General features: G+C 42.0%; 1 protein-coding gene across 7 annotated transcripts in view; it reads right to left on the bottom strand.

The window, feature by feature from the left end:
* The window catches only part of LOC148036231 (cilia- and flagella-associated protein 100-like), a 209,341-nt gene that overhangs the window by 144,860 nt on the left and 40,509 nt on the right, over positions 1-23,972 (bottom strand). For 5 of the 7 annotated variants that reach the window (XM_087678227.1, XM_087678225.1, XM_087678231.1 and 2 more), the window contains 3 exons: positions 11,512-11,601; positions 10,941-11,000; positions 10,539-10,636 (listed from right to left, as the gene is read on the bottom strand). In XM_087678227.1, coding sequence (XP_087534353.1) covers positions 10,539-10,636; positions 10,941-11,000; positions 11,512-11,568 — 215 coding nt within the window. In that variant the 5' untranslated portion in view covers positions 11,569-11,601. The remainder of the gene's footprint in view (positions 1-10,538; positions 10,637-10,940; positions 11,001-11,511; positions 11,602-23,972) is intronic. The other 2 variants (XM_087678228.1, XM_087678230.1) reach the window with 2 other exon arrangements.

Here is a 23,972-nt window from a genome sequence, read left to right as displayed (position 1 = left end):
GCTTGCCCGGATACAGAAGGAGGGAGGTTGTAAGCGCTGTACACAGCAGCCTCTGGAAACCCCAAAGCACTACCTTTGGTCATGTGAGGAGACGCAACTCGTGTGGAGAGGAGCTTGCCGCATCCTTCGCCGTATAGCACCCAGCCTTGGATGTATCTCATGGGGAGCCTTCTGTTGACAGGCAGTCAGCCAGGGCCGTCACCTTCTGTATAAGGCCGGAATGCAAGACACGATATTCATTATCGAGACAGGGTCGTGCGCAGTGGTCGGTTTGAAGACTCTACCCATCCGACAGGTACTAGAGCCCATAGCAGACCGCTCTAAGGTATGGGAGATCATAGGGAGCCTTACTAGATGGCATATCTTGAAGGCATGGTGTCAGGAGGCTTTCGGCGAAGAGAGACTGTCAATACAAGCGACCTTAGCAAAGGTCTGAACCTCCATCATCCACTCCCTCCCAGCCGATGGGATCAAGTGCAGAGCGAGTCCAGGGCTCGTCAGGAGCTCCGTGGTCATTTCATGCGCACTTGGGGCTGCCAAGACTTGTTTTTCATGATGCAAGCAGGCAGCCCCAATTGGCGATACACCCCTCCCCATGGCTTCTTGCCCCCATCCCCCCCAGACCGCCTTGAGAGGCTTGTATACATGATGTATTTGTGACTTTGCATCAACTCCAACTTGTTTGTTGAGCATGAACATTCCATTGTAATCAGCTTTTTTTAGTAATATAATCAGCCACATTTTACTTGAAAAAAAAAAGAGATGCATGGCATTAAGAGGGAGTTGACAGCCCCTTATAATCCTGCATCAAATGGCGTGGCTGAAAGATTTAACCGCACACTTTGTGAGAGAGTCAGATGCATGCTGTCCATAGCTAATCTCCCATAGCAATTTCAGGAAGGCTCTTAAAACTGCAGTTCATGTATGCAATCGCTCTCCCAATCGTGCATTGTAAAATGGCATTCCTGAAGAGGTTGGTCTGGCAAACCTGCTTCATATGACCATTTGCATGTCTTTGGTTGTGATGCCTTTGTGCATGTACCTATAGAACAAAGGACCAAACTAGACATGAAATCCATCAAGGGCATCTTCATGGGATATGGAGATGAGGGAGAGATGGGTTATAGAGTTTGGCTTTCTCAGGGCAAGAAGATAGTACACAGCCGAGATGTATTTAATGAAGCAAAGTTGCTGAAAAATACTACACATGGTGATCTTAACAGAAAGACGGTCAAATTTCAGCATGAACAGCCAGCCATTCAGCAGCCATTAGCTGAAAGTTCCGTCCCTTTTGTTGCTGAAAATGAGCAACAACCTATTGTGCTACAGCCAAAAGATTATGGACAGCAAATAGATGCACAGGATGAAATAGGACTATAAGAAGAACATGCTGAAAACAGATTACAGCAGCAAGAAAATGTTGAAAATCAGCCACCTGGTGATGGTGTGCACATTCCTCAAGATGTAGGCCCACTACCTGATAATACAGATCACTGGGTAAGACGGTCTACATGTGTCAGAAGGTAGCCACAAAGGTTTCAGCCATCTTTGGATTGCATTTTCTTGACTGATGAGGGTGAGAGTCTGACATTTAAAGAGGCACAATCATGTGAAAACAAGAGAAAGTGGGAGCTTGCTATGCAGGAAGAGATGAAGTCTCTATATGCAAATAACACATGGGAGCTTGTACCTTTGCCCAAGGATAGGAAAGCTATTCCTAATAAATCGGTTTACAAAGTGAAATTTATTGATGGGAAGCCCAAGTACAAGGCATGGCTAGTTGCTAAGGGCTATACACAAAAGGAAGGCATAGACTTCCAGGAGGTCTTTTCACCAATGGTGAAGATGACTATGCTCCGTGTTTTTTTTGCTCTCATTGCATCCTTGCATTTAGAGTTGGATCAGATGGATGTGAAGACTGCTTTTCTTCACGGTGACTTGGATGAAGAGTTGTACATGAAACAGCCAGAAGGATTTGCTATTCCAAGAAAGAGCATTTGGTTTGTAAGCTGAAGCGCAGCTTATATGGGCTGAAACAAGCCCCTAGACAATGGTACAAAAAATTTGATACCTTTATGCTCAGTCATGGATTTAAACGCAATCGTGCAGATCACTGCTTATACACTAAAAAGGCTGATTATGGCAGCCTTATTGTGCTGGTTTTATATCTGGATGACATGCTAATTGCAGGACAGCATAAGAGTACTTTGAATGCTCTTAAAAGGCAGCTGAGTTCAGCCTTCTCTATGAAAGATTTGGGGGCAACTGAACACATTTTGGGCATGCGCATTAAAAGAGACAGAGGGCAGCATTTGTTGTTCCTCTCACAGGACAAGTACATCAGCAAAGTACTTGACAGGTTTAAAATAATTGATGCTAAGCCTCTTGGTGTGCCTTTACTGCCACATACAAAGCTTAGCAAATCTGATTGCCCTAAGGATAATGCAGTTGCTAGTACCATGAAGGGTATATCTTATGCATCATCTTGTGGATCTTTGATGTATGCCATGGTTGCAACTCACCCTGACATTGCTCATGCAGTGGGAGTTATTAGAAGATTTATGTCTAATCCTAGCAAGTCACATTGGGAAGTAGTGAAATGTATCTTCAGATATTTGAAAGGTACACAAGAAAAGTGTATATGCTATGGAAAGGGTACACTAGAGTTGTAGGGATTTTGTGATTCAAACATGGCAGGAGATCTTGACACTAGGAAATCTACAAGTGGGTATGTTTTTACTTTGCCTAGTGGGGCTATCTCTTAGTGTTCAAGATTGTAGAAAATTGTGGCACTGAGTACTATAGAGGCTGAATATACTTCAGCCACAGAAGCTTCTAAGGAAGCAATTTGGCTTGGCCGTCTGGTCAAGGATTTTGGTTTTTCTTCACGTACTCCAGTGCTTGGTTGTGATAGCTAGAGTGCAGTATGTCTGGCTAAGGATGCCATGTTCCATGCATGTACCAAACACATAGATGTTCGGTATCACTTTATTCAACAGGTCTTGGATGATGGTCTTGTCACACTGACTAAGGTCAAAACCCAAGATAACCCTGCACATGTTCTGATGCCTAAAGACATATTCCACGGTGGATTCTGTGAGGTTTTTCGGTGGATTCCGTAAAACTAGAGGCATATTCCACAGTGGATTCCGTAAGGTTTTTCAGTGGTTTCCGTAAAACTATATGTATTTTCCGGGTCTCGTACACAAGGCGGATTCCTTATGCGAGAAGTTGACGGGGACGCCTATCCTTTTCGGGCATCAGATTAATTTAATATACACGTGGGTGATTCCACAGCAGGTGATTTCGCAAAATACATATCAAATTAATGGACGTTTATGAGTTTAGAGTACACTCGAATTAAATTAAGGTTAGGACAGTGTTCCAACCTATTTTAATTATTTGTAGTTGAAGACTGCTAGGTATTCACTATTGTTTGTTTATTTTATTTATAAACAATTGTGAATGCTTCAGTTGATGTGTAGAGCATGTAGCAACGGCTTTGGGTAGCACAAAGCATAAGTCCAAGTGTAATTTTCATAATTATAATTAGTTATCTTAAGTATAATATATAATATTATGTATTTATATGATATTTTATTATTAAAATTATTACTCCATTTTTAAGTTATAAGTTTAAACTTCTTTAGTAATAATTAGATCATTGTCCTTAGTACTATTAATTTATTTATTTTTAATATAGATTATTTTAGAATATAAGATTTAAGATATGCTTTTATTAAAATAAGTTTTCTTTATGAAATACCTTGCTATTTTCTTAATGTGGTTAAGTTTAAAAGACTTTTCTAGCTTTCTTTATAAAAGCAATAGGATTGCGCGCAAAAGGGGAGAAGAAGGTGAAAACTGAGTTTTTTCGTTGCTCCCTCATCCGGAATCGGAATTCAGAGTTTCAAGAGTTGTTTTGGGGGTTTTGTCACGCTCCGGACGCAATGGTGATGTCAAAACGTCAAGATTCAGAGCACAGAATTTTCTGCAGCAATTGCAGCATGTTACAAGATACCTCTTGACTCTTAAAACTGTGTATTTCAATTGATATTTGTACTTTCTTTGTAATTATATGTAAGACATGAATGCAAATATCCATGTGAAACTATAATATATAATTAAGGATGGCAAACCATGGCTTTTGCCATGGGGGAGGTTGGGCCCAATCATGCGTTTTTCTCTTGTCTTTCTCAATCTATTGAGTTATTCAAATTCTCTTATGTATTATAATGTTGTTTGTATTTAATAGTTGAGATGTTTGATTTGCTAGATTTGCCACGTGATTCCGCTTCGTAACATTGGTATTAGAGCCTAGCTACGCTCCGAGTTTTCAATTGTATAATATCAGTGTATTAAGGCGAACACCGTGGAACAATCGCAATCTACAAGACAAATCACTACAGATGAATATTGCAGTTGCATTTCTCGTGTTTTAGACAATCTTATATCCACAGTTGATTGACTTGAATTGATCCAATTTGTTCTTCTCTAAATTTACATTATAGCATGGACTTGGCTATGCAAACAAGATGTTATAGCCAAAAAGCTTTTGAAGTTTATTTCATAGTAAATCATAGCTTTGTTTTATTTTATAAAAGTTTCAAGTTTAAGTATACTAAGTCTTTATTTATATAACAGGCTATATAGAAGAGACACTTGAAAGTAGTCTAGCTATTGCATATGCTTCACCATAAAAATCCTCTCGAATAACTATTTTTCAAGTAATGTAACTTTTTACTGGTTCATATTTTGAGGATTGTGTAAAAACAAAAGTTTTAGTCCTCAGAAAGATCTACAATTGTTATTATACACATATTTTACAAATTTTGAATATTCAGCGAGTTATTTGAGTCCTAAAGTGACCTTGAATGCAAATTTCACAACAGTATACAAAAAACTGTATAGTAGCCAACTTTGAGCCCTATTTTTTATGACCTTATCTTCAGATTTAGTAATCCATCATAGGGATATGAATTGTAGACCTTTTTGTTGTCTACAACTCTATGCACAAAGAAAGTTATTTATCTTGAAAGTAGGTCTCGCAGTTAACCCAAACTTGGTGAAATTTGTAAATTTCAACCTATACAAACATCTAATTTCCTAGTAGGATAGCTTTTAATCCATTTGGAATTTGAGTATACTCCCAAAAGAAAAAAATGTAGCTTGTACAAATATCTAAAACTTATATTAGAAATGGTTTTGTCTAAATATGCATATATTAAAAGATAATCATATCTAAATATGCCATAAAACTTAAATATTACTATTTTTTACCAAGAGACTAGTACTTATCCAACTTTAGCCTTATCTTTAATATGTTTCTTTTTAAATTTTAGTCTTAGTCATAAGTAAATGTTTTGCAAAATTCCTTATAAGCTCCAACTCTCTAGTTATAGACTAATTTGATTCACAAAAAGATATAAGTTGTTTTTTATTCAAAGTAGGCCTTCAATATGATTCTCACTCTAATTTTTTACGATTATAGTATGCCTTTAATGTTGTTATCTTTTGATTTAATAAACATTGAGACTAACAAATTTTTCTTAAAAGTACTTTGAAAAATTCTTCAACTTCCAAATTCTATTGCGAATTCACACTTTCTAGTAAAGATAGAGATCTCCAATCACGGTAAGATAGATAAGTCTTTTACTTCTTCTTCTTTTTCTAGAATTCTTAGTTAAATTTTTACTTACTACTAAACTAGAATAATAATTTTATTTGTTATCGTCGATGCTTTGAGTATGAGACCTAACATTCATAATATTTCTGTCTTATCTTTTGACTCTCTTACTCCCATGAAAGATATCTATAGCACTAACACTAGTTTTTTATTTTATTAGAATCAATTGTTTGCTATTAGACTCTAATTGATTCATTGTCCTATACTAGATACTTGGTTCAGTTGAAGACATGCAACGGATGACCGCCCACGCCCTTAGTGCTTACCTTATACTGCTAGCTCCACATTGAGCAACTAAAAGCAATTGAGCACAATTGCTATCCCACCCTGGGGGTATGATGCCAGGAGGTATATTCCACGGTGGATTCCGTAAGGTTTTTCAATGGATTCCGTAAAACCATATGTATTTGTCGAGGCTCGTACACAAGGTGGATTCCTTGTGCGAGAAGTTGACGGGGACATCTGTCTTTTTCGGGCATCAAATTAATTTAATATGCACGCGGATGATTCCACAGTAGGTAATTTCGCAAAATACATACCAAATTAATAGACCTTTATGAGTTTAAAGTGCACTCGAATTAAATTAAGGTTAGGACAGTGTTCCAACCTATTTTAATTATTTGTAGCTGAAGATTGCTAGGTATTCACTATTGTTTGTTTATTTTATTTATAAACAATTGTAAATGCTTCAATTGCTAGGTAGTGGTGGCTTTGGATAGCACTGGGTGTTAGCGTAAGTCCAAGCGTAATTTTCATAATTATAATTAGTTATCTTAAGTATAATATATAACATTATGTATTTATATAATATTGTATTATTAAAATTATTACTCTATTTGTAAGTTATAAGTTTAAACTTCTTTAGTAATAATTAGATCATTATCCTTAGTACTATTAATTAATTTATTTTTAATATAGATTATTTTAGAATATGAGATTTGAGATATGTTTTTATTAAAATAAGCTTTCTTTATGGAATACCTTGCTATTTTCTTAATGTGGTTAAGTTTAAAAGGCTTTTTAGCTTTCTTTATAAAAGCAACAGGATCGCGTGCAAAAGGGGAGAAGAGGGTGAAAACTGAGTTTTTTCATTGCTCCCTCATCCGGAATCGGAATTCAAAGCTTCAAGAGTCATTTAGGGGGTTTTAGTACACTCTAAACGTGATGGTGATGTCAAAACGTCAAGATTCAGAGCACAGAATTTTCTGCAGCAACTGCAACATGTTACAGGATACCTCTTGACTCTTAAAACTGTGTATTTCAATTGATATTTGTACTTTCTTTGTAATTATATGTAAGATATGAATGCAAATATCCATGTAAAACTATAATATATAATTAAGGATAGCAAACCATGGCTTTTGCTATGGGGAAGGTTGGACCCAATCGTGCATTTTTCTCGTCTTTCTCAATCTATTGAGTTGTTCAAATCCCCTTATGTATTATAATGTTGTTTGTATTTAATAGTTGAGATGTTTAATTTGCTAGATTTGCCACGTGATTCCGCTTCGTAACATGTCCTCACTAAGTCTCTTGCAAAGGCTCAACATGAGCATTGCATTCGTTTAGTGGGAGTTGGTTAGCTTAAAGGTACCACTTCGGGCCTTTAAGTGGGAGGTTGTTGGGTGTAAAGTCCCTTCGTCTCCGTGTAAATAGACTTTCGGGTGTGAACACACCCTTAATGTACCCTAACATATAAATACATTCTTTTATTCTTTGTGTACCATCACAACGGTACACCTATCTCTGTGTTCACTTTCTCTAACTCTCAATTCAGCTCTACTCTTCAGCTAACGCCTTGATCTTGCACGCCATCGCGCACTCTCACCCCTTCAAGTTCAAGGCCTTTTATTGACCTATCATAGTGTGTTTACTGCATGAACATTGTATTTATTCATTATTCTTCATTTATCTTCTATATTCATTGTCTCTGATTTACCCTAACCCTATTGAGTTCTTTTATCAATCTTTGCTTTTTGTACGATTGTGCTTGTTATCTATGGACGAGTATTTATACCTTGAGCATAGGACTGGGATAGCCAAAGTAGAATGAACTCTATCACCTAGAACAGCAAGGTGGCACATAAAGTGCCAAGGGCTAGACACATATACCTTAGTGGCATAGGGAGCAAAGGTCATTGATGATAGTCTTTAATGGAGAGACAGTTCTTGCCACAGTAGGTGCACCCAATCATATGTGCTTCTAACTTTGGTGAATCGACTAACTTGTAAAGGGAGGGAGGAGGGAGAAGAAGATAATGGTTTGTCTCCAAAACCCCAACAATAAGAATAATTAGGAATTTGAGAGTATTGCCACATTTCACAACCTTTCTTTGCCTCAACAAAGAATGTGGATTTTTAGCTCTTGGAGCACCTCCCCTCTATACCATGTTGAGAAACAATAGGGTATGCAAGGAGAAACACACAATGTATAGGGAAAGCATTGTTACAAAGAAGCTTACAAATACAAAAAAGGAATGAAGATGCATGATGAACATTTAATCATGCTGATACAATGGAGTGAGAGAGAGTGACTAAGGTTGGTCATGTCTCTAGGATCGGTACAGATGCAAGCAGAGCTCAAAGATACTGTGTTGTCATGGCTGATCAAGTGGTAGCACCTCTAGATAAAGATGTTTTATGGAGGGAGCAAAACACAAACCTCTAAGTGGGCAGATGTCGAAGTAAAGACACTAGGAGTGGAGGACGGCAGTAGAGGGAACAAAATGAGGTCCTCAGGGGCTATCACTAAAGGAGTGCTAGGCTAGGAGTTGTAACCAGCAAAACACAGAGTAGCTAATCAGCAACCAGGTTGCCAGCAGCTGCAAATGTGTCACCAGCCAAAAGAAGACCATCCAGCAGCAAATGCAATGTTGACGATGATGATGATGATAGACAGCAGGCAGCTAATGTAGCAGCTTCAAATGCAGGGCAAAAGGCTGCAAAACGGGTTGTGTTTGTCTCAAGGCATTTGTCCTACCGTGCACCATAAACGCCAAATAAATACAATCAACTCTTTTTGGGGCTGTAAATGGAAGCCAAAATTAGTAATTAATGCAGTACAACTACTTGTTCATGCAGTTGATGTCTTTGCTTGCTCAGCAGGATGTCCTGCACTGCATACTCATATATTGTCATTTCCTCCTTAAATCCATGCCAATGTACATACTACATTTCCTTCATGATATTTCAGAAACCCCTTCTCTAATCATTAGGCCACCATCCTTTGTCTAAAGAATTGTTCCCATCTTTACCAAATCCAGAGAGAGAGTAGTCTCTCAAGAAGTCCTATGAAGGTGCAAGACTTCCATCGGGTGTGGAAACCCCCTGCTTATCAACCTTATCGGCCATATACTTCTCTTTTCAGTTGTCATAGGTTTTTTTAAGTGTAACCACTATATTCACTACGGAATTCATCAGTGTACAAGAGTTTCTATTACTGCAATCAGTGTTCGCTTTTGTAGCATTCGAGCCTGCAACTGGTATAGCATTCAATATTCGCTTCTGTAGCATTCAGAACTGCAACTGCTATAGCATTCAACGTTCAGTTCTGTAGCATTCACTTGATGTAGCATCCCGGGCATTCAAGACTGCATTCAGGCCTATTTTACTGTCTGCATTCACAACTGTATTGACTGTACAACGACTGCACTCAGGACTGCTTTACCTTCTGGAACTCAAAATATTACTGTTTGCTTTTTGCACCAGGACTGCCCTACTATGTGTCTCATATTGCACTACTGCATAACTGCACTGTGTATCACTAAAGGCAATCAACAGTCACATTTTGCCCCAGACAAGTCAAAAGTATAGTTCACAGCAGTATCATGAAGTCCCCCCAAGTCACATGCAGGAAAAGAAAGCATTTCAGTTTTACACCACCATCCAGTTTATGTCAGCACCAGTTTACATAAGTATCACTTCAGTTTACATCAGCATCAGTCCATGTCAGTTCAGTGGTCGGTGAGCAGTCAAACGCCAGCTGTCCAGTGGATCATGCTGGTTCAGTTGTCACCCCATCACTGAGCACTTATGTACCAGCACTCCAATGGTAACACCAGCATCAGTCCAGCCATGACCAGGATCAGTATTTACAGTCCAGCATCAGAACCATAGCATTCACAATCAGCCGAGCATCACAGAGAGGGAGAGGGAGAGAGAGTGTCTGACATCTTTTTGTGTGTCGCAAAGATGAGAAATACAGTGTGTGTGTGTGTGTGTGTGTGTGTGTGTAGGTGCATGTGCATGCACACCTGCATGCCTGCATACATGCATGTTCTTTTTCTTATTCCTCTTTCACAGTTTGCTCTTCAAAACACAGTTTTCGTGTGGACTCACACCTCTTGCATCCATCACATTGAGAAGATTGCAAGAGTGAAAGTTACAATCTCCCACATGCAAATGCACTCCACAAGATAGATCATTTGATTCCATATGAGCTTTACAACTCCATGAACAGAATACCTTTAGGTTCACACCAATAGTGTTCCAAAGTCACAAATCAACATACACATTCTTTTCCAAAAAGACAGCAAGAAGCACATAAACATCACAATCACCGACATGCAAGTGTATACACATCACCTTGTGACAGTCGAAACCATGCATACCATTAGCTCAGGTTACAGATACAATAGAGAAGACTATTGTTGAAAAGCTGGGACTCCTGAGGGTCTCTTGTTTTTCAATGGGAGAAAGGAGATTATTGCTCGAGAAATGTTTTACTGTGTTCTTTTGCTTTCACAGTAGTCTGTTTTTTTCTTTCAGGGGTTGGGGCCTGTAGTGTTAAATTGATTTTCCTAATTATTTACATCTACTTGCAATTACCACAACAGCAAAGAATGAAACTCACTCATCAATACTTTCTGTTGGCTTGTTACTGTGAGGCGGAATAAATGTGTCCGAACTATTTGGCCCAGCTGTATCCCACTCAGTGCCATGCCCACTTGCCTAGAAGGAGTCAATCAGCACCTCAGGTTTCAGAAGAACAAACTGGTACAAATGTCAAACAATTAACTGACAATATTTTCTTCTTTAGTTTCCAAAAAATGGTAGAGACACACTAAGTACTATTTTAGTAGCCTCTTTAGTGTGTCAGAAATGATACACTCATGACAACATCATGAAAAGATTTCAAAATGGACTTTTAGTCCTGGTAACATGTTGTGTATATCGATATGTTTAGCCACAGTCTAGGAAAAAGATGATGCTGTAAAAGACTCCTGTATATGCCATCCCATTAGTTATAGAGTACCTTTGCAGAAGACGGAACTTGGGAAGCAAAACTCCGCTGAGAAACAATGGTAGAAGATACCTATGAAAAGAATAACAGAAAGTACATTTTTGCTAATTGTAGACAGCAAATGCATAAACATACAATAGAAGAATATCTTCAATCTTCGTAAGTTCAGCAGACAGCTTCAAGCACAGGTAGAACAAAAAAAAACAAAGCTATATGAAACTAATACTTATGATTACCAAAACAGTCATGCAGGCTTTTCCAATGACAATCACGCCTGCATTTTCATAGCATGACAAACAAATATGGTCTCTGATATTGAGATACTTGAAGAGACATTCCTGCCTGGATTATGTGAATCAACTTTTAAAAGTAGAAATAGTCATGGATATTACAATGACCTACACAAAATAGGTCGATGAGAGGCCTTCCTAAGATAATTACACAGCTAGTTTTTCAAGTCATAATATTATGAATCAAACTATAAACCATGCTGAAAAATATTGCAAAATCATCACGCTCAAGACAAGTGTTACATTAAAAATGTAGAATATGATTGCCATAACAACATTGAGCCAGAACTTACATAACTAGACACAGCATCTGAAGTGTCACGCCGAGCTATTGCCTGTTGGATAAACATCTTTCCTATAAGTAAAGGTTCGATTACCTTACACTGTCAATTCTCACAAACAACAAAGTAGTCAGTTTCTTGCCAATTTCCAAATCAGTATGCAGAGAAAAAAAAAACTGATGAATTGGATGCATGTACTGCACAAATGAAACACCAAACAAACTAACCCCAAGCAATTATGGGATTGCGCAATGGATCCCGAGCTCATTGTTTTAACAGGTAGCTACTCAATACACCGCAAGCCCTCATCGTGCACTAGTCATGCCCCTGTCGACAAATGCTTGCAAAGCACCGCCCAACCCTGTCTTACCTCTCCCCCACCAATTATGTCACTCTTCCTCCCCCCTCGCCACTTAATCCAGTTGCCTCCCATCCTTGCACTGCTCTCCCTCATCTTTCATGCGCCTGCTGCCCTGTCACCACCCTCTCACATACCCATAGTTTCACCTATGCATGCCACATCACAGCTATCAGTGACCACCACTCCACCCCTGCTTCTACCCACCACCTCTACCCTACTCGCCACCTCCTCATCCTTAATCGCCACCTCCTCATCCTTAACTGCAACATCTCACCACTCCCTCCCTTGTAGCAGCCTTCATCCTTTTTCTTGCTCATAGGCTCCTTGTAAGGGATTTCCCTCAAGCACACACAATGGAAGCCTCCTGTCCAACACCTGTGTAACCGGTTACCCAAAGTTGTCACACCAATCAACAACCTTGTGTGTGGCCCTATCCGAGGAGCAGCTTTATGTTGAACCACTAAAATTAAGGCATACATTAATACCTAGATTATTCTCCTTAAGACAGCCCCAAAAAGCAATTAAAACCAGTTACCATAAATAAGAGGCTTTATTTTTAACAATATGAGAAATGCCCAAAAACCCTCTATAAAATAGGATGTTGTTGGCATCCCATCCTATCCTTGATCATTTCTACCAGCCAGCCATCATCCCCTTGCTGCCCACACCCACTAGAGATTATTGCCAGCTTAAAGGAAGTCAAGCCCATCCAACCTTCTACTACTGTCGCCAACCCTTCCAGAGGTTCACCCTGCTGTTACCAGCCTTCAGCCTGCTCCCACCAGCTGCTGGATATCTCACCCAGCCATTCTGCACTATCACCTGCTCACTGGAGAGTTACCAGCTGCTGCTCATCTCTGGATTGCTGTGGACTGCATTTTGCAGCTGCTACTGTTTTCTGCTGCATGTGGACAGCCAGCTAATGTCATCATTCCTTCTACTGTTCATGGAGCTGCCATCTCAGCCAGCATACCTGTGTTTTTGCTGCCCAAAGTCCCCTAAGACATCCTGCTGCCTGGAGGACTGTATTTCATTCCCTCCACTGCTACTCTCGACATCATCAAACTCGTGAACTGCTGCTGATAAGTTCAAGGATTTGTCATGAGTATAACACACTTTCAAGTTTCGTAGCTGTTCTCGATGTCTCTAACACCAGTCTCAATTTGCCTCATTCCTAGTCCTTCAAACATGGACATTTGAGGCCATTCATTTACATGGAGCATTCTATGGACTTTGTTCTGTTAGCCTGCCTATTTTAGAGTTTTGTCAGTCTATCATCTCCTAGTTGTGAGCTCCTGTCAAAGTCTAACAGAAGCTCTGACAATCTAGTGTGCATTTCTGTTTGTGCACAATTAATGCGCTTTTCTCAAGCATTTTCTCTATTTCCTAGCTTGTCTCCATCTGCTTGACACACCCTAGATTTTCTGCCACGTCAGCAGCCTGTCTGCACGGCATTTAATGCTGCCAACTGCATTTATTGCAGTCAGCCAGTTCTGGTTGTCGCCAGCTATTTATAGCTGGCTAGGCCTGGGGAAGCTTCATTCATCTTCTGCAGATTGTGGTGCAACTTCATCTCCGGCATACTCCTCCATCTCCAATATTGCTGTCATCACTCTCAGCATGATCTGGTGCCCTCACTAGTGCCTCAGGCTGCATGCAGGGACTGATCAGTCCGCACTTTTGTATTCAACATTCATCAATCAGTGCAGATTTCTTTCTTCCTTCTACTATCTCTCTCTTTCTTTCTCTCTATGTTCCTAGTTCTCTTCCGTTGCACACTCTCTCATGGTATCATCACCAAACAAGAGAACACAAAGGTCATCGAAGCTGAGGTGGCCCTTCTAGGCCAAAAACGCAGCCTTCAACATTTGCATTTTGCTGCAAATGCAGGTTGTTTCCTGTAGGCAACTACTTCTTTTCATCAAGCAGACCATCTACACCAATTCCGTCGTGATCTTGTAGCTAATTTCCACTGTTCGAAGGGCTGTCTACAGCAAACCCAGCTTTTCTGGGTATTTTTGCAAGTCACAGATGATGTCTTATCACCAATTTGCAGGCGTTGATGATTCAAAGGATGAGCATTCTCATCATTCCTCTGAAAGGTGGCAAGATTATCGTGATGATTCTCATGAAGTCCCAAGAAGAATGAAGGTCACCAAGCCTATTTGTACTGCAGCCCTCTCCTCCACCCTCCCTCCATGTTTCCCAAAAGGCCTATCACCCTAGTCTTGAGATGACTCCCATGGCACCCTCAGTGCAAGTGCCCATTCTTCCTTCTTTGCCCAAAGAGGACCACTTGGATGGTTCCAACTAATCATCGTGTCATGTAAGGTGGAGTACATTCTCAACACCTTCGACCTTTGGGAGTTTGTTTTCAATCTTGTACCCCATCCCATGAAGGATCCCACAGTGGGATCAACGATGAACCATGCTGCCCTATGGGATTGGCTCAACTCACAAGCTAGCTCCTTTTTATATAAGCTTACAGGTTTCTATCCCAGTGCATGTTCGCAGATTGAAGACTGTTGCAAAGGTATGGAGGCAACTAGCATCTTTGTACCATCAGAAGACATTTGCCCACTGCATATCCCTTGAGAAGAAGCTTTGAATTCTCAATGTCAATGATTCCCCTTCCATGAAGGACCACATCAACGAACTAGAGGACATGATAGACGAGCTTGCATCCCTCGAAAAAACCATATCTTCCGAGGATATGGCCATGATTCTTTTGACTCTGCTACCATCTCCGAAGTTCAATGTATTCTACACAAATCTTCTAACTTCAAGGACTCAAAATACTATTCTTTGGGAGGACCTTCTAGTCTTGGAGCATGACGAGTAGCTTAGAGATATAGGTGCCAGTGGATCTAGCTCCACATAGGTTTTCATAGTGTCGTGCCACTACGCGGACACAGTGTGAAAAACTCTAGAGTGCATCATCATTCGGCTTTCTTATTGATCTAGAGAGCCAATGCCATATTAGTCATTAGTGTCAGTGTCCGTAGTATGGATGGTTCAAAAATACTAGATTTTTGGACAAGTTGAGCCTATTTTTGATATTTTTGATATTATTTCTCATAAATATCCAAAAGCTGTAGATAACTTCTAGAATAGGATGATTTGTAAAAAAAAACAAGTGGCTTTCAGCCATTTTTGGAAAATTTTATGCAAAAATAAGGATTGGCGAAATCGTGCGATCGCAGTTTATAGGCATCAAACAGTACTTCCAACTGGGAGAAAAATAAGGAGTGATCTGGGAGTATTTTGGCCAGGTGTGCTAGAATTTCCCCCCCCCCCCCCCCTTCGAAGCCAACGGAAGCATCGGATTGGTGGTCTGAGCAGTAGAGAGGAAGCTGCTGTTTTATGCACTTTTTCGTCTACAAGGAATTTATCTTCTCAGGATGCAAAAATAAATTGACAGGCTTCACCTCTATGAGTATTATTTCTATATCTTCTATTTCTTTAAACCCCTTCTCTTCCGTCTACTCCTCTCCCTAAATCTCCCTTCACCCTATTGTCTCTTACCCCCGTGGTAGACTTTCGACCCCAAACGCTCCAACAACGGCACATTCGGGGGAGGGAAAAAGAAGTAGAAGCCCAAGGCCAAGAAATAGGAGGACAAGAAGGATGATTCAAAGGATTCCAAGAAGCCTAAGTGCCCCCATTGTGGAAAGGGCAGTCATCCAGAGAAGAAGTGCTGGCAAAAGTACCCCCATTTGAAGTCCAAGGAGGGGTCCAAGGATTTTAAGGCTACCCCCGCTCTACCATTGAGTCCATCTTTGTCCATTTGTTTGAGGTGGAGGATACAACTATTGCTTCTGGGCTTATAGATAGTGAGGGTCTCTTTCCACATGCCTTACTCACAACATTGGCTTCAGGACACGAGATCCAGAGGAGGATCTGTCATCATTGGGAATAAATCTTCTATCCTCGTACGAGGAGTGGGACCATTCCCCTATTGTTGGGTCCGCATACTTCTTCAACCAAAGTCCTTTATATACCTAACTTGGGCTTTAACCTTTTGTTTATTTACGGTCTTGCACAACTAGGTACCCGAGTCATCTTTACCCAGGATGGAGTCACCATGGAAGATGCATCTACAATAGCTACTCTTTGGACAGGTACACAAGAGGGTGGACTTAACACACTCATAGCCCTTACTGCACGATCTTCACATGAGCTTGGATTGCTTTCGTATACTCGTTATGGGCATTTAAACCTTGATGCTATTAGGCGAGCTTCTCGGAAGAAGATGGTGGAAAGACTTCTAGATTTCCCTCCCATTCACACTCTTTGCCCTAGCTACTTGAGGGGCAAGCAGCGTAGACAACCTCATCCACAGGTTGCTACTTGGAGGGCTACAACTCCGCTCAAGTTCGTTCACACCAACCTTTACACACCTATAGGCATGGCCTCCCTTGGAAAGGCCAAGTATCTCATGTTGATTGTTAACGACTTTAGCCATTATGTGTGGCCCTACTTCTTGGGGTACAAGAACAAGACATACTTCTACTTCTCCAAGTGGAAGGTGTTTGCGAAAATGCAAACATCTTTCAAAGTTCATGGTGTACACGTAAACCAAGTTTGCGAGTTTCGTTCTAACCTATTTTCTCAATTTTACAAGGATCAAGGTATTCGGGTGGAGTGTCCCATCAGAACACACCATCTGAGAATGGTGTGGTGGGGCTGGTCAATCAAACCATGCTCAAAATGGCCCAATCAATGTTGGAGCGTAGAGGTCTTCCCCATTCCCTCTGGGGTGAAGCAATGGCTACCGCAATGCATATCTGCAACAGGTCCCCAACTTCGATATTGATGGATATGACTCCCTATAAGGCTTTCTTTGGAAAGAAGCCGTCTATCTCCCACTTTCACATCTTTGGGTGCGAAGCATATGTGGACAAGAAGAAAAGAGAGAGCAAACTCAACCCTAAGTCAAAGAAGCTTATCTTCGTGGGCTACAACATGACCACGAAGGGCAATCGGCTCTACAATCCAAAGATACAAAAGATCGAGGTGAGCAGGGATGTAATCTTCAATGAGGCTGTGGCCCTCGAAGATCCAATTGATGGTTCTTCTATTACAGGTGGTTCCTGACCCCACCCTCCCCAACCATCAACCCCTCCCCTTCCTTCCAAGTTACCCATTCTTACCCCTTCTTCGTCTGCGACTCCTCCCCCTCCTTTCTATTCTACCCCATCTCCCTCTCCTTCTCCCCTTCAACCCTTCACGGCTCCTTCATCTTCTACCTCATCATCAAGTGTTTCTACCCCTTTCCCATCTCCTCAAGTTTCTTCTAGAGGGATTGAGCCATCAAAGAGATAGCCTTCTTCTAGAGGGATTTGCCTTCCCTTAGTGAGGGGGAATCAAGTGCATCATAGGTACCGGAGGCTTCTTATTCTCCTTTGCAGTAGGTTGAGCCTATCATGATTCCTAGGTGGTATCAAGAGCTCATAAAGGAGTCAGGGATTACTCAATTCCCTAAGATACCTCTTGGCCCACATAGATCAACTAGGATTTAGGCCCAGCAGGATAGTTCACTCTATGTGAACTATCTCCTTATGTCACACATTCTTCATGACCATGAGCCTACTACAGTTGATGAGGCTCTTGCATAGGAGGTTTGGCGCCACTCTATACAGGTCAAACTCGATTCTATCGAGTGGAACCAGACTTGGAAGTTGGTTCCCTGTCCGAAGAAGCAGAAGGTGATTGGTGTGAAGTGGGTCTATAAAACCAAGTATCTTGCAAATGGAACCTTGGACAAGTATAAGGCTTGACTTGCTCCCAAATTGTCAGCAGGAAAGTTTGGATTACTTTGAGACCTTTGCATCTCCAACTCGAATGTCCACTATTTGAGCTATCTTGGCCCTAGTAATTCATCACCATTGGCTGGTCTATCAGGTGGATGTAAAGTTTGCATTTTTAAATGGTGTCTTGGAGGAGGAGATATATATCTCACAATCTACTATTTTTCTTGTATAAGAGAAGAAGAATCATGTTTGCAAGTTGTAGAAGGCCCTTTATGGCATGTAGCAAGCTCCTCAAATTTGGTACCAAACGATTGATCATTTCTCCTTACAGAGCGGCTTCCATCATTCGGATTATAACCCCAATCTTTATTACAAGGTTCAAGATGACAAGTGTGTCTTGGCCATCTTTTATGTTGATGCCCTTATTATCACAAGAAGTGACTCACAGGAGGTTGATCGAACTTGAGACATATTGCGACAGGAGTTTGCATAACGGATCTTGGCATCCTCCACTTTTTCCCTGTTTTGGAGATTTATCAGATGGCACTGGGCATCTTCATTTCCTAGCGCAAACTCCTACACATGCTAACTGGAGAGTTGCTTTGCGCATTCTACACTACTTACAAGGGAATAGATCCTACGTGATCATATATGGAGAGGGGGGCACTCTTTTTGGATGGAGTGACTCTAATCGGGCAAGTAATGTGGATTCAAGACGGTCCATTACGTGTTATGCTTTCTCCCTTGGATCAAGAGCTATCTCATGGAGCAGGAAGAAGCAGCCTATTGTGGCACTTTCTTCTATAGAGGCAAAGTACCACACCCTTTGTTCATGTAACCAAAATGAAAAATAAACTTAATTATTTAATTAAACTTCACAAAGATTTTTAATTAAAATGCACTTTGATTCTAATATCCCTAGCTTTTGGCATGGTGACCATTGCACCAATAGTGAAGAATTTGACACTCGGCATGCGGTGGACAAGTGTGCAGGCCATGTGGTTATGATTAATGACTATAGAAAAAGCTCTCCCGTCACGTCGCGAGCTCCCCCCCCCCAGTCATGTCTAATCGCGCCCGCCCAGGTCGATCGCACCGCCACATCAACTGGCCCCTCAACAGCTCATGATTGCCTGGAACCCCGCCTAGCCGTTTGTCCCCCCACCCCGATGTTTCGCCCCCCTCTCCCCCAACAGACTCGGCCACCTATCACTGCCTATACCCCACCCGTCCCCCTGCCGCATATCTCCGCCTCGCCCCCGCCATACCCGTCCACCCTGCTATCCCTCCCCCCCCCCCCCCTGCCAGGCAACCCCCCCCCACATGGCCACCCTGTTATCCCCGCCCGCCCTGTTGCCCCCCCCTGCCCGTCCAATAGACTCGGCCACCTATCATTCCCTAAAACCCGCCCGCCCCCCTGCCGCCTGTCTCCGCCTCCCCCCCGCCATACCCGACCGCACTGCTGTCCCCCCCCCCCCCCACATGGCCACCCTGCTGTCCCCGCCTGCCCTATTGTCCCCCCCCCCGGCCCCCCTGCTGTCCCCCCCCCCCCCCCCCGCTCACCCTGCTGTCCCCCCCCCCACTCGCCCTATTGTTCCCCCCCGCGCCCTACCTCCGTCCGCGATCGCGGTTCCATCCACGGTGTCCAACAATTCCCCCCCAACTGCCAAAAACAGCAAACTCCCCCCCCCTCCCCCCGCCATTGTTCCCCCCCACCCTCCAGTTGCTCCCTCTCCTGCAGCAACTTTCCCCCTCAGGTAGCACCGCGACGTGATTGGTAGTTTTCTCAAAAGGGTCACGCAATGAAAACTCAGACGCCAGCGCACTCAGCCAGTGCCCCCAGTCAAACACCTTGCGTGTCGTCCTCTCTAAGGAGCAACTCTTAGCCGTCCGAGCTATGGAGCTGGAGCTAAAGGAAACAGCAATTTATGGTCAGGTAGTAGGAAATTCCCCAGCCATGGCCCAGCTTCGGGACTGGCTTCATTCCACGCTGAGCATCGGCACTACGCAGATCGCGGAGGCGGTCCTAATGGGCCAAGGGATCTTCATGGTTAGGCTCAATTCGGCAAACGCAGCTCGCGAGTTACTTCCTAGTTCACCATATGCATCCACGAAGGGGGTCATATACATGGTCCCTTGGTACAGTGGCTTTACTGTGGAGACATTTGCACTCCACAACAGGTTTCTTCGACACCCGGTCACCCTTCTCTTCCCCGGCCTGGCAATAGAGTATCGCCAGTTGGTGGAAGACTTTGGACGGCTCTTCGGCATTGTCCTTCTTGCGTCTTTCGCGAATGCAGTGACAGCTGCTGGAGTCCCAAAGATACGGTGGCAGTGAAAGAGGTCAAGAATATCCCACAATTCCTAGAGATCGAGGCGGGCGGGCACTCCTTTAGGCAGCAGGTCATTGTGATGGGGCAGCCAGGACAGTTCCTGCGTTGCCATAACTTTGCGCATCAGGCAGTAGTATGTACGCATTTCAGAGCCAAGGCGGCTCCGCAGACAAGCCCGCAAGTGGACGCTGACGGCTTCACATGGGTCCAAAGACGACAAAGAGAGAGACAGTGAGGGAGACGCAGCCAGCTCCTCAAACCCAGCCTCGGCAACAAGGAGCAAGTGAGCGAGCGATGCCCCCTCAGCAGAGCACTCCACAGCCTGCTGTCGGAGGGGTTTTTGTCGAAAGGTCGAATCCACCGGGAATCAAAAGTAGAAAGAAGTAGAGATAGGAGATGGAAGAGAAGATAGAAAATACCCAAGTGGTAAACACTACAAAGACAAATCACAATGAATTGAATCAAAATGTATTGAAAGAACTTGGAATCTTCGCACTACTCAGAAGCAATCTCCAGGCATTAGATCTCCTGGAGCTTCTTTGTAAAACAAAACGTGCATAAAAATTACAACTCCTCTGCTGCTCGGAACCCAAATCTGATGGCTCGGTTGGCTGCGAAAGGGGGGTAAAACCCCAAGACACCTATCACGAATCTCCCAGATCACTCCTTCTTTCAGTTCAATCTGTAGTTTTCAGCCTGTTTACAACGATCGCAAACGCGCACGATTTCGTTAATCTGTCCCTCTTGTGAAAATCCTATAATTGGCTGAAAAAGCCACTGGCTTTTTTGCATGTCATCCTAATCTAGAAGCTTTTTCTAACTTTTTCAGATTTTTACAATAAATAATATCAAAAATAGGCTAATCCATGCAACTCACACTAGTACTAATGGCTCAGATCACTTTGACTCTCTAGATCAATAAAGAAGTCAGATGATAATGCATTCCATACTTTTTCACAGTGTGTCCTCATAACATTACGACATCCACCCCCTCTGAACCTGCACATCCTCCGGTATGTGCCAAAACTCTAATTGTCACCGGATTCTGAGTCCTCCTCATCCTCTGCAACCATATCCTCTACTTCTTCATCTTCCATATCTTCCTGGCTAGCCCCTGTATCATGACCACTATTTTCTTTCAATTCTGGCAACTCATAGGTAGTGGATTCCCGCCTTTTTAATAATTTGATTATTTTTCCTACTACCGGAAGTTTGATGGATGTCCCATCTAGCTCATTTAATGCATAAGTAGCATTATCAAACACCAGTCTTACCACATAGGGTCCAAACCATCTTTTGGAAACTTTACGCATGGCACTATATGTTGGTTATCTAAACTGCTATCATAAACCAATACCCAATCCCCATCTTGTATGGTTCTTAGTCTCAATCTATGTCTTTTGTCAAACCGTTTCTTGTTTTGTATCCTTGCTGCCCTTAACTTTGCAATTGCTGCCTCTATGTCTTCTAACTTTCTTTCCAACTGTCTAATGCGTAAGGCCAACAACTCCTCTCGATTCAACTCCTCCTCCCAAGGTAACACACTCCATGTGATTGTTATCTCTTCTATTCGCATGATAGGTTTTTTTACCATACATCAATTCTGCAGGCATATATCCTGTAACAGCACTATGAGTTGTTCTGTCGGCCCACAAAGCATAAGGGAGCAATCGTGGCCACTCTTTTACCTTCTCTCCACATGCTTTTGCTAATGCATTCACAATAGGTGGGTAACCTCTTTCACTTTTTCCATTTCCTTCAAGGTTATAGGCTGAAGTTAAAGCAAGCTTTATCCCCAACCGTGCAAAGAATCATGAGCTTCATCTGCATCCAACTCACCTCTATCTGCTGTAATTTTCCCCACACAACCATACCGACAAAAGATCTCTTCTAAGAAAAAAGTACACACAGCATTTGTTGTCTTAGTACGTAAAGCTTTCCCTTCCACTTGATTAGTCAAGTCTTCACGAGCAAGCACAAGATACCTCATTTGCCAAAGACCTATAGGCATTGTGACCAAATTCACCACCCACTTAAAATGAAGAGACAATGGATATGTGGGTTGCAATCCATCCCGATGTCTCACAGATGAATACATTTGACATGTCATACATGTTTCCACAAAGTGAGCAACATCCTTATACATACCCTACCACCAATATCTTTCTTTGATCTTTGCAAAAGTACCCCAAACACCTCTATGACCAGCCCACAAGCTTTCATGAAATTCTTGCATTACTTTTACTTGTGAAACTCTGTCACCCAAAACTTGCAATGGCATACCCTGTTTCTTTTTAGCATGTTTCCATAAATATCCATCTTTTTAAAAAAACCCATACGCTTTCCTCTTGATTTTCTTAAACTCCTCATCTGACCATTCATCTCTCTTTGTTAATGTACTGAGGTATTGACCAATTCTCAGCCACTCTCCTATATATTTGTCTTCCAAAAACACTTCTACACAAGATATAAAACATCTAAAGTGTCTTCTCTTTGTTGTCCAAGCTTCTGTTAATGCTGTAGCAACACCTTACATTGCTAAATTCACTCTTGCAACATCATTTTCAGCCATAAGAAAGTCATCTTCTTCCTCCTCATCCATCATTCCATCTTCATTCTCATAACGTGCTCGAGATAACATGTCTGCCACTAGGTTATCTCTTCCTGCAATATGCTGAAATTCAGGATTCAAAGATTTGATGTATGCAATCCACCGGAGCATAGCAATGTCCGGAGTAGCACAACTAGTAATCATACCCAAAAGCGGCAAACAATCAGTCTCAATGACTACATGAGCACCCATAAAATACTCCTTATCACATTTAAGGGCTGTCACAATTCCCCATAATTCTCTTTTAACCTATGGATATCTTCTCTGTCGTTCAGTCAATACTTTAGCACCAAAGCGAATTGCATATCTTTGTCCTTCCTCATCATCTTGCCCAATTTCCCATCCAATCCCGATTGGGCTTGTATCAACAATAATAATAATAGACTTTCCATGTGAATAGTCAGCCTTTCTCAATGTAGGAGCAGATTTTAAGAGTTGCTTCAATTTCTTCATTGCTTTCTGATGCTTCCTTTCCCAATAAAATTTCTAACATTTCCTTAGAAGCTGATAAAGAGCATTGGCTACATGTGCAAAGTGAGGAATCCATATTAAATAGAACACACATGCACCCAAAAATCTACACACCTCTGATACATTCGTGCATACATCTTGCATTCTATCAATCCCATCTATTTTGCTAGTGATGGCCTTCGCCCATAAGGCCCACACATATGCCCAACAATCAAAACCTCTTCAACTCCAAAGACAGACTTTTGTCCAGAAAGAGTTAAATGCACCTCTTCTAAACGTGTCGAAATCCTCTCACAATCCACAATATGGTCTGCAACAAACTGTCTGCATCCATGAGTATCCATCTCTTCATTATTTTTATCCACTGCACACCCTTTGATTGGAACATCATCCAAGAAGGGCATAGTCAATTGTGGTATAAAATCCCTGAGTACCCTATTCATAGCATTTGTCATCTGTGCCACTGAGTTTGTTGCACCCTGTGGGAGAGTACACATCCGTACTAACCCCAAAGGAGTCTTCATGGTTGTGATATCCCTGCTTTCAATTGCAAGCTGCAACTGATCATAATCCGAGCAAAGATCACCCAAAGAATATATCGCTCTGCCTACAAAAGCCTCCGCAAATTCATCAACCACAAGACCTGCACCCACATTTCTTATGGTCACTTTATTGACCGGTTGCATGTTTTGAATAAATCTCAAAGCCCCATTCTTTTTGGGCATAGTAAACCAACGATTTGAGTACGGGGCTGAAGAAGGCTCCAAGATCTTCATGCGAATCTTTTCATTTAGCAAATCCATCAGCTTTGGCAAGTAAGCTTTAGGCATTGGAATAGGCCTCAAGTTCCATGGTACATGTGGCACAGTAAATATGACCATAGGAGAGACAACATTTGGATCCACACAACCTATTTCACTTGGCTGAAATGCAAATGCCTTCCC

This window comes from Lygodium microphyllum, chromosome 5, assembly GCF_053477565.2.
Source record: "Lygodium microphyllum isolate KBCC chromosome 5, Lygodium_microphyllum_v1.1.10, whole genome shotgun sequence".
Taxonomy (NCBI): Eukaryota; Viridiplantae; Streptophyta; class Polypodiopsida; order Schizaeales; family Lygodiaceae; genus Lygodium; species Lygodium microphyllum.
This window is presented reverse-complemented; position numbering and strand designations above follow the sequence as displayed.